This window comes from Scyliorhinus torazame, chromosome 16 (genome assembly GCF_047496885.1).
Source record: "Scyliorhinus torazame isolate Kashiwa2021f chromosome 16, sScyTor2.1, whole genome shotgun sequence".
Classification (NCBI taxonomy): Eukaryota; Metazoa; Chordata; class Chondrichthyes; order Carcharhiniformes; family Scyliorhinidae; genus Scyliorhinus; species Scyliorhinus torazame.
In genome coordinates, this window is record NC_092722.1 from 123492687 (window position 1) to 123504422 (window position 11736).

The 11736-nt window shown below is 44.5% G+C and overlaps 1 protein-coding gene and 1 long non-coding RNA gene across 2 annotated transcripts; one reads left to right on the forward strand and one right to left on the reverse strand.

Annotated features, from left to right (window-relative positions):
* Positions 1–313: 313 nt before the first annotated feature.
* Positions 314–9656, forward strand: LOC140392405 (uncharacterized). The gene is made up of 2 exons (XR_011935338.1): positions 314–731; positions 9537–9656. It is a non-coding gene; the product is annotated as an uncharacterized lncRNA (long non-coding RNA).
* Positions 6497–9257, reverse strand: LOC140392478 (interferon-induced protein with tetratricopeptide repeats 5-like). The gene is made up of 2 exons (XM_072477716.1): positions 9239–9257; positions 6497–8615 (listed from the first exon to the last, which is right to left on the reverse strand). Exons 1-2 carry the CDS (start codon positions 9255–9257, stop codon positions 7069–7071), a joined length of 1566 nt encoding a protein of 521 aa, XP_072333817.1. The 3' UTR covers positions 6497–7068.
* Positions 9657–11736: the final 2080 nt, after the last annotated feature.

An 11736-nucleotide genomic window follows, 5' to 3' on the forward strand; every position in this document is an offset into this window, starting at 1 on the left:
GTATCGGAATTGTCCCTTTTGTCTCTGTGTAAGCCAACTGAAAGGTTCAGCAATTACCAATGTGTCACCTGTGGGGGTGGGGGGGTGGGGGTGGGGGGGAGGAGAGTTTCCTTTGTGTATAAGGATCTCTACGTCCCTTATGTTCCTCAGAGTGTGTTTGTTGCGACCCTTGATTCTAGCGGCCTCTCTCCTTGTGCAAGTAAAATCATTTCACTTTAACTGTGTTGTTATTTGTTACATTTCTTTCAGTCTAAAAGTTTTATTCGGATGTTAAAGATTTCAACAGTAATTTGGAGGTTCTACCGAGATCGCTTCTTCTGACCCGAGTAGGAGCGGATAAAGCTAAGTGCTTGATGGACGGCTGAGGGGGAAAACCTAAGTGGCCACAAGTACAATTTTATACTTTGGGATTTTCACAGTGGTTGCCTAGGTCAAGCATATTCTGCACCCGCTGGCCCAGATACTGCAAACAGTAAGACTCTACTCCAGGACCTGGTTACCTTTTTTGAAACATTTTCTCTTGCAAATTAAAAACAAGAGTGCAGGGTTTTTGAAAACACCTGGGTTTTTGAAAAGGTCCTGAAAGTAACTCCACAGTAAAAGGGTAAAAGGCTTTGTCGCGGACAGCCTACACGTCGCGGACGCGAACAAGAGAAAAAGTTAAAGAGCTAAAAGGCTTTGTCGCGGACAACCTACATATCGCGGACGTGAAAGAGAGAAAAAGTGAAAAGGTAAAAAAGGCTCTGCTGCGGGCAACCTTGCGTATTGCAACACATGTTGGGAACACATTCAAAGTTGGCAGTATTTGTACTGAGGGTTGTCGGGGACACCCAAGAAGGTTTCGGCCATAAGTTTAAATAAGTTAAAAGTGTATATGTAAGGACGTCATCCATAGTGACGACCAACATAGATCGAGAATTGATCGTATGATTAGTTAAAGCATAAGTATTTGTAAGTTGTATGTATGTTTAAGAACTGTTGTAACTCCTGTAAACTGAAGCAGCCTGGACTAAGGGATAGTGATACTAGATTTTAAACTACCTATCACCCCAGGTTGAAAGAATGGGAACAAGAGCAAGTAAAGCACCACCAAAGGGCACACCAGCCTGTTTCATGCTCCAGAATTGTGGCCAGTCATCTGTCGGCCATTTGAAAAATTGGGTAAAATGGATAAAAGGGGGGAATAGGCCGCTGACGGGTCATTTCACTTAGAAAGAATTTCATCCCGAGAAGAATACCTGATGAGTAGGGACCTAGGGCGAAAAGGATACAAAAGATAAATTGGTCAGCATTTGGGGATTGGAAAAGAGAGGCAGAAAGACGCAGAGAAAAGAGAGTAGAAGCCATAAGGCAACTCCGAATAAGGACAAAAAGGGACACAAATTTCCAGGACAGATAGCTCAGCCCCGAGCCACTGTGCCGCAATGGTCAAGTAGCGATGAGCAAGAAATGCAGTATATGTGGTCAGATGTCCCACCACCATACATGCCTCCCCCGCCGCCACTGCCCCAACTCCCTGCAGTTGAGAAAAGCCTCCCAGTGTTACCGCTGCCACCCCCTCCCCCCTCAGACATTGCTAGCTGACTAACAAGCGCGCCAAACAGAGCAGAAGGCAGACAGGAACCATTACCATCCAGCACCACAAGGTCAGGTACGCAATATGGACTGCAAATGCCTTTACGATATTTTCCCGGTGGCCCAGACAGCCAACCAATGCCCGCGCATAAACCATGGACTAATGCAGAGTTGAGGCTCATGGTTGAGGAAATGGGAAACCCTGAGACCACCGTTCTCTGCCATGAACCCAGCATTTTAGATGGAGAAATACTTATTAGGCTTGGCTAAAAGGCCGGTTCAAAGATTTTGAAATCAAATTCCAAGGTTTTAAAGCCCATCGAGAGAGCCCAAATGCAGGACCAACCATGAGGCCATCTGTTAACTTTTGGACAGATTGCTATAAGGCCCTCCGCGGATCCATCCCCCAAAACACAAATTGGTGTAAGATAATAGAGGCTACACAGAAAAAGGACAAAAACGTCCAGGATTATGCCCAAAGGGTAGAGGGACTCATGGAACAATACTCTGGGCTAACTAAACCCACATCAGAAGGGCCCAAGATTAGTGCCATCGTCAACGGTCTGTGACCTGATTTAGGATCTGCCCTTAAATTAATCTGCCTGGGCTGGAGGCAAGAATCCATAACTAAAGAAGTTTCCATGCTCCAAGACTTAGGAGAAAGGAGTAGGGAGTTTAAGAACAAAAATACAGTCCTGTTTGAACAAACTACTGGACTTTTGGAAAAGGAAGTGGGAGAATATGCCCAGTTTCCCAAAATCCACACCACCAACCACAAAGGGGTCGAGGGAGATTTAAACAAAGGGGGCCTAGGAGAGGATTTGGAGGTTACAGGGAACCACGTGGGACACAGACAGACAAAGAGGGCTGCCATACCTGTGGCCAACTAGGTCACTGGGCCAGGAAATGCCCACAGACAAGCCACGAGGGTTGTCACAACTGCGGACAACTAGGCCATTGGGCTAAGGACTGTCCCCAACTAAAACCCCATTATCAACAGAATTAGAACCAGCATAATGGAAGAGGCCATGGGAGGGGTGGACACATATCAGGCTGCCCGCAGGCCAACTATTCAGTCCAGGATCCCTGGGGCAGGGAGGGTCACCAGGATTGAGCACTCAATTAGACCCAGTGGCGAGAGGCCTGCCGGGCTGCTTGCCAGCCCTACCCGCTGCATATTATGCCCGGTTTTCTCTCTCTATAATACCCGGTTTTCTCTCTCCTTTTTTAAAAAGTGGGGTTGGATTAGCTACCCTCCAATCCATTGGAACTCATCCAGTGTCTGTAGAATGCTGGAAAATTATCACCAATGCAAACACTATTTCTAGGGCCACTTCCTTCAGTACTCTGGGATGCAGAGCACAAGGCCCTGGGGAATTATCGGGTTTTAATCCCATCAATTTCCCCAATATAATTTCCTGACTAATAACGATGGTGCCCGGAGACCAGATGCCAGAACTGTGAGAGCAGCAGGGTGGCGACCCAATTGACTATGTATATTGCTTGTACTGATGTTGGTTATGTTTTATTGTTGGGGGATTATATGGAAATTATTATATTTTTGTTGTGTTTTGGGTTATTTTGTGCTTAGCAGCTTGATGCTCGCCAGTTGTGGCCCTGTTGCATTGGGGATTGAGGGGGCGCTCCTGGTGCTAGTGAGGGGGAGGGATATTCTCTCTCTCTCCATCTCTCTTCTCAACCGTGCGCTGCCTGTCTTTTTCCAGTGGACTGTGCTGCTTGCAGGCGCCTCTCCACTGACGAGGGGCTGATACTGGAGCCAGGGGAGGGGGTAGCTTGCGCTGGCTTGTGTGCTGACGGCTTTGCCTTGTACTTAATTGTTTGTTGGGTTTCTTGTGGTTGGTTGCTCTGTATTTTGTCTTTTTTTTGTAAAGGGAGCTCTCTCTCTTCTGCCATGCCCCGTATCGGTTTCTCCTTTTCTGGTGGTCTGTGCTGCTCATTTAGATGCCTTTTCACCAATGTGGAGCTGCCGTTAGGGCAGTGCATCGATGTGTCCGTTTCCAGTGTTGCCTGTATGTTATATGTTATGTTTTAATCTTTATTGTCACAAGTAGGCTTACATTAACACTGCAATGAAGCTACTGTGAACAGCACCTAGTCGCCACATTAAAGCACCTGTTCGGGTACACAGAGGGAGAATTCAGAATGTCCAAGTTACCCAACAAGCATGTCTTTCGGGACTTGTGGGAGGAAACCGGAGCACCCGGAGGAAACCCACGCAGACAAGGGAGAACCCACGCATACTCCACACAGACATCATCCCCAGTCTGGAATCGAATCTGGGACCCTGGAGCTATGAAGCAACTGTGCTGACCACTGTGCTCAGGTGGGCACATTTCCACCAATGTGGGGCTACCATTGGGGAGGAGTGGGGGCAGAGGTGTGTGACAACATGTATATTGTATCGTCACTGAAGTGTTAACAATTTGATGTGAATGCTTCCAACCACTAGATGGTGATCAAGAGCACACACGTGAATCACGTGATACCTTGATTCTGGGAGTAGGTGATTAGGTGGGATACAGAGTAGTCATGTTTTTAGAAGCTCTGTAGATAGAATAGCAGTCTTAGTATATTTTACAATATTTGTACCTTCGTAAGGTGCTTCAAACCTTGTTTAGTTGTAGTGTTGAAAAATAAGCTTTGTTTGAAACATAGGTTGATGTTCTTTGTAAGGCACGACACTTCAAAGCCATCGTCATCCACAAAGCAAAGAACATCACAAGGTGGCCGTATGCTGGCCTTGTAGCTGTTGGTTTGTTTTAAGGAACTGTTTTGGGTTGAACTGTGCCCCCTCTTGGGAGGGGAGTGGTGTTTTCTCTCTCTCTCTCTCTCTCTCTCTCTCACTGTGCCCTTTTCTGGTGTTCTGTGCTACTCATTGGGTGCCTTTCCGCCGATGTGGGGCTACTGTCGGGACTAGGGGCTTGGTGGTGGGTGTGTGCTAGCTTGAGAGCTGATGGCTTTGTGTTTTTTTTTTGTATTGTAAATGCTTTTAGCATATTATTGATTTTCATGACTATTTTTAGCAAGTTGCTGAGCCTTTTGTGTTCTTGAGTTGTCAATAAACTTAAAATATTTGTCGGAGGAGGATCGAATGCTGTACAAACTCTGTTCGTAAAGGGGGGTCACAACACAAACTTTTTTTCCCCACTAGTTGGTGCATTTTCCAATATTTCGGGTTCTGTTATGAGTGCAATGATTGGATTTTATTCTAATATTTCGACAAAAAAGGAAACAAACTCTCTTTAATTTTATTATCAAGTTTATTTCCCATTTGGGAATTGATGATTATTTTACATTTTGAAGCTTCTGTGCCCAATCAGCAGCAGGGAATCTATTACTGGGAGGAATCAAAAGTTTCAATGAATTTACTTTGTCTTGAAAAATATTGACCAAGAATCAAATGGAGACCGCACGCCATTCTCATTGGTGGAGAGTCATGACAGTCCTAATTCCAGGTGACAATATCATCAATATTGATGAGTTCTGTTGTGAACACCTGTGTCTGCATTGATAAAGTTTGAATTATTTTCAATCTTATATACTCTTAGCTTTCATCGCATCGCAGTATTTTCCATTTAGCCGAGAAGGCGACAATTTGTAGTTTGTGTCTGAGTTTCTCTGTGTTTACCAGAATGAAATATTATTCGTAAAAATGTACACAAGTGGCCAAAAACCTCAACTTTCAGAAAGTGACTTGCAGATTTTATTCCCAAAGTCTTCTGTACCTCACGAGCAGTTTGTGTTCACACAGGACAATAACACAAAAATAATTTTAGCGAGTTTCATTTTATTGGTTATTTTAACATTCAAACTCATTCAGTACAATTATAATTGATATCTGTTAAGAAAATCAGTATTAGCAGCCATAAGCTTTATTCTTTTTCACCCACTTTCACCCATTTTTATATCCTTTAGCCTTCCCCCAGTTACTGCTTCCCCCCTCAGTGAGATGGTACAGCCTGTAGAAAATGGTCTTTCCCGGGTATTGTCCAGGCTGCTCTTTGTTGGCCAATGAGGGACTCCGATGGTTTGATGGAAAGTTGGTGAAGTTGTCAATTTACAGGTAGTGAGACTCCCAGTGACAGAGGCTGAGATTTCCCGGGTATTGTCCAGGCTGCTCTTTGTTGGCCAATGAGGGACTCCGATGGTTTGATGGAAAGTTGGTGAAGTTGTCAATTTACAGGTAGTGAGACTCCCAGTGACAGAGGCTGAGATCTGAATGAACGCTCTGGATGGGAGTCCGATCGTCTGTCAGCAAATCCTCACAGCAACAGAATCGAGCTGTTGATTTATCTGACGAGTCTGCAGTGATTGTTGGCCCTTTCTCCACTGTCACAGATGGAAAGCCTTTCACCCAATGGGGAACGTTTCTGTGAAGAGGCAGCAAGTGAAAGATAGGGTGGCAGAGTGATTTGTTATAACGTCTGTGGCTGGATTGGATATTGTTATTACACCATCATTATCATAAAAACACCATAAAATACACACTCAAGGTACACTGAAAGTTATTGTAACAGTTGTTATAATGTTTTCCCATTAAAATCATGAAACAGATGAAGCTCCAAACAAAAGATACTTTTCATCTACATTTGGACATCAGTTTACATCTATCTCCCAGTTATTTAGGTTATATTAGAATTTGATGGAAGAGGGCAGCTAGGTGAGGCAGTGGTAGCACTGCTGACTTACAGCACCGAGGTCCCAGGTTTGATCCCGGCTCTGGGTCACTGTCCGGATGGAGTTTGCACATTCTCCCCGTGTTTGCTTGGGTTTCGCCCCCACTACCCAAAGATGTGCAGGGTAGGTGGATTGGCCACGCTAAATTACCCCTTGGGAAAAAAAATGAATTGGGCACTCTAAATTTTAAAGAATTGTTTAAAAAAAAAAACAATTTGATGGAGGTGATTTTAAATGTACCCACTCGGTAAAATTGGGTTAAACTGCTCACCCAAAGTGGGCGTGGACCTCAGTAACATACAGCGACTGGGTTCTGGTGACACCATTGGGCACCGACTGCGCTGCCAACTCTGTCCTGAACCCAGAGCCAGAATCTGCAGAAATCCCCTCAGCACTCACCCAAACCCCATCTGGAGTTACAATCAGACCCATGTTAAGCTGATTATTGTTTTAAGCAAATTTGCATAATTTACAAAGAATTATTGTGGCTCTGTCCAATTGGTTCCATTATCGCTAATCACCCAAATCCTTTCTAATTTTGCTCCTTTTCACACTCAGTAAACACTCTAAGGATATGGAAATAAATGCTGTTTGGTTCGTTTGCCAGTATGGTTAATATTTCTGAATGGAGCACAGGGATTTAGAATAATTACAATAAGATTATTGGTTGAAAATTAAACACACACAAAATACTCATTTGAAAGAAGGTGCAATCAGAATATGAATCAAAATGTAGCCAAGTAAACCTGTTATTAGATCAGGGTAATGAATACATTTTTCAAAATGTATTTAGTTTTAGTTGGGAAAGTCATTGTCGGCCTCGATGGAAAGGTGTAATTCAAAAAGAGCACTTAGATATTCTTCATTGCCAGGATCGAACTCCAAGGCCTTTTCAAAGCATTTAATAGCTTCACATACCTCACCATTCAGCTGGTGCATTGACCCAAGTAAAGCATAAGCCTTGCTTTCTCGAGGATTCCTGCGAAGTTGTCTTGCTGCTATCATCTCCAACTTGTCTCGGCATCGTTTCTGTTGTATTGAGTCATAATTGACTTTCATTCCTTCCAGAAAATGGGTGATGGCATTTGATTCCGATCCCAAGTGATTTTGTTCAAAGAGCCCAGCCTGTAAACAGATTGCCTGCTTATTTTCTGGACGTGTACCCTGCAATGTCAGGAGATGGTTGTAGATCTCCTTCGCTTTGTCATATTCTTCATTTATTGCACAGATTTCTGCAAAATCCAGGTGCACGTTAATAGATGTTAATGGTCGATTCTCTATTGCCTTTTGAAAATGAAACTTGCATTTCTTAATCAAATCATTCCTCAGCTGAAAAGCAGGATTGTGAGGATCTCTGCTGCCTGGATTTGTAATCAGTGGATTCAGTTTGGTTCTGTAACACTGACCGATTTGATGGTGTAAGAAGGTAGAGTGTGGGGTCGCTTCCAATCCTTTGTTCAACAGCTCCACAGCTTTTTCCACATCTCTTTGAAATCTGTAAAACTTTGCTGCGTAACGAAGCACATATGGATTATCAGGGGAGTGATCCAATGCTTGTTTAACTAATTTGAGTGCCTCCTCCTTCTGTTTGGACTGTCGTAGATTTAGAGCCAGCAGCACCTTGGCCACAGAGTGATGAGGATCAAGCTCCAGCACACGTCTCCACTGCTTCACAGATGTACTGTGACTTCTACTCTCTGGGGTACCAGAAAACCCTTCCAGACGAGACAGAACAGTCGCATATCCAACATTCCATTCAATAATATCTGGATCTTCCTCCAGAGCCTTTTTAAAACATTCCTTTGCTTCTTCATAATATTGAGCTGCAGAACTCAGCAGTGACCAACCCTTCTCCCCGTACACTTCAGGTATCATTGCGGTGTACCGAGAGGCTTCAGGAAATTGTTGACAGATCCTCTCCAGTTTGTCGAGGTAGGACTGAACCTCTGTCAGTTGTCCCATGTGATAATATACCCAGGCATAGTTTCCGTAGGTGATGATGATTCTTTTATCAAATTCATCTGCATGATTCTCCCTCAGAATTCTTTCAGCTGTGCTTAAGTTTTGAATCGCCTCCTCACAGTTTCCTTGCAGACAGTTTACAAAAGCGAGTTGGTTGTAAGACCTGGCTTGATATTCCACACCAAGATCTATTGAATCTTGTAATCTTTGCTTTATATCGACCAGGTCAATGTTTTCTCTCTGTGGAGCCCACGTGAAGTGACATTGAAGCTGATTGAGCTGCACTTTCAACAAATCCTGTGTGTTACTGCAAGACAAAAAAAAAAATTTACAATCCGCCTTGTCTGAAGCTTGAACTTGTCCATGTTTCACATTTGACTCTTGGAATCAATTCAAACCCAGGCCTTTATGGTTCACACTAAATTACGCAGTGTGGATATTTAGCAATGGTGCAGCATCATATCAATAGATTTATATTCCAGGGCTCTGCTGGTGATTCTCAACATTGAAATTACAAGTGAATCACTGTTAATATTTTTGGTGTCAAGTATCCTGTGTATAGACTCAAAACCCACTCACCTACACAGAGTTGAAGTCTGGTGATTTGCTGAATGAGCCAGCTACTGAGGTTAAAATTTCTGATCAGTGGCTTTGAGATCAACTGAAATAATCGGGCGTGCTTCTCCGTCCCGCCACGCAGATTTCTAGTTCAGCAAGCCGTCGGGATGCTCCGTTTCGTTGGCTGGTCAATGGGGTTTTGCATTGTGGAGCAGCCCCACGCTGTCGGGAAACCTCCGGGCTGCCAGCAAAACGGAGCATCCCGACGGCGGAGAATCCAGCCCACCATTTCAGAGACCAGAGAATCAGCAGAAAATCGTACAGCCAGGAAAACATACAAACTCAACCCAATCACCCGAGGCCAGAATTGAACCCGGGTCCCTGGAGCTGTGATGCAGCAGTGCTAACCACTGTGCCGTGGTGCGGCGTCAGGGCTGCTACCCACTGCACCACAAGACCTCCATTGCTAAATTGATTCCTTTGCAATTTGGAAAAAGGGAGCCTCACACACAGCTCTTTGAGGAAATGCCTGTTTTAGGTGGTCATGACAACACAAAGGCTTTGACATCCGGACTCGAAACGTTAGCTCTTTCCTCTCCCTGCAGATGCTGCCAGACCTGCTGAGATTTTCCAGCATTTTCTTTTTGACAACACCAATCATTCCCTTACCTTCCTGTGCTGTGCTGAGGGAGTTGCTGAGTTTTTGCTGTGATATTGAAGCAAGGCTCCAATTGTCCTTTCAGATGGATGACAAGGGTTCCGTGGAAATACTCAATGAAGAAGCTGTGATGTCTCCCCAGTGTCCTGGCCAACATTTATCCCTGAAACCAACTCCACTAAAATAAATCATCTAGTCATTTTCACATTGCTATTTGTGGGAGCTTTCTTTGTGAAAATTGGCTATATTACTTCCGACATAGCACCAGTGACAACACTTCAGAAATACCTCATTGGTTGTAAACTGCTTTGCGATTGTGAAATACTTTGTATAAATACCAATTTTTCTTTAATTATTAACATCCTGAAACATTATCAGACATATACAAGAAGGAACATGGGATTTATCACTATGACACATTTTGTATTTTAAAAACAGCACCTGCTTCACAAATGAATAACAGTAATAACAGCCCAGATATTCCAGTCAGAGGCGCAGTGCCGGCCCACTCGCCATTTTAGGCGGAATCTCTGCACTTTCCGGTGTTGGTTGCTGTTAAAATCCGATGATGAATAGAATTGGGTGGTTAAGTGTCGAGTTTAATTCCAGTGAAGACAAGGTCCCATTTTTCATCATGACCTGAATTCATGTTTCTTCTTGCCTGACTTCAGTTCCATGTCTGAGGTTGTTTGTAGCCAGAACTTCCAACCTCTATAGCTGCACAGCTTCACATCCTGATAATGTTCAACACCTGGACCCTCCAACAATGAGAGGGATGAGCATCGTCAAGAATTGGAGGGAGGGGGATGAGTATTTTGAGGGAATGAGGGGAGGTGAGCATTATCAGTGATTGGAGGGGGGGGGGGTGTCAGTATGGGCAGGGATTTGGGGGGGCAAATATTGTCAGAGAGTGAAGGGGGTAAGTATTGTCAGGGAGTGTGGGGCGTGAGTATTGTTAGGGAGTTGGGGGTGGTGGTGGTAGTGAGCATTTCCAGGGAGTAATTTTGGGGTTCTCTTTTTATTCATTCATGGGATGTGGGAGTCGCTGGCTGGGGGCATTTAAGAGTCAGCCTATTGCTGCATGTAGGTCAGACCAGGTCAGGACGGTAGATTTCCTTCTTTGAAGAGCATTAGTGAACCAGATGGGTTTTTACAACAATCGACACTGGTTTCATGGCCATCTTTAGACATTTGATTCCAGATTAATTTATTCAATTCACATATCACCATCTGGCATGGCAGGATTCTGGGTCTCTGGATTACTAGTCCAGAGACAATACCACAGTGCCACTGCCTCCCCTAGAGGGTGAGTATTGTGAGGGTGGGTAGGATGAATATTTTTTGGGGGTAGGGTGAATATTTTTGGAGGGTGGCATGAATACTTTTCTGAAGGGTGGAGGTGTGCTTTGTCAGGGGGGTGACTATTTTTGTGGGGTAGGATAGTGAGTATTGTTGGGGGTTGGGCTGAATATTTTTTGGAGGTGAGTATTGTTGGGGGAGGGTGAATATTTTGTTGGGGGGAAGGTGAATATTTTTGGGGATTCGGGGTGCATTTTTGGGGGGTTAGCGGGAATATTTTTGGGGGATTCGGGTGACTATTTTGGGAGTAGGGTGAATATTCTGGGGGGATTTAGGGTGAATTTGTTTGGGGGGGGTAAGATGTATATTTTGGGGTAGGGTGAATATTGTTTGGGGATGAGGGTGAATATTTTTTGGGTGGTAGGGTGAGTATTTTTTGGTGGGTAGGGGGTGAGCATTGTTGGGGTTGCCCTGGGTATTTGAGGCTTTGACACTCCAGCTGATCCACTTGGAGCTGTGCTCCTGAGCATGTTCTACATCTCCTGGGAAAAGCTCTAAGAGAATGTGTGTGCAAACCAGGGTGGGGCAAACAGCTGAAAATCTGTGTGGTTCTAGCCACCTGATCCCACTGTCATCGAGAATCAACCAGAGCAGACCCTAGGCAGGGGATAACCGGCCATCGGAGGTTTAAATTTTCCATCTGATTACCGTGCAGGTGTGTGCGTCAGGACATTCTCTGGGTCCTGAGGCACATCAGCAACTTAAACTGAAGTATTCAGCATAGAAATATAGAAATTAGGAGCAGGCTGAGGCCATCGGCCCTTCGAGCCTGCTCTGCCATTAATTATGATCATGGTGATCATCCAACTCAATAGCCTGATCCCTCCTTCCCCCCGTATCCTTTGACCCCCTTCGCCCCAAGCGCTATATCGAACTGCCTCTTGAAAACACAGAGAGCAGGATTCTCCATTTGAGAGACTATGGGG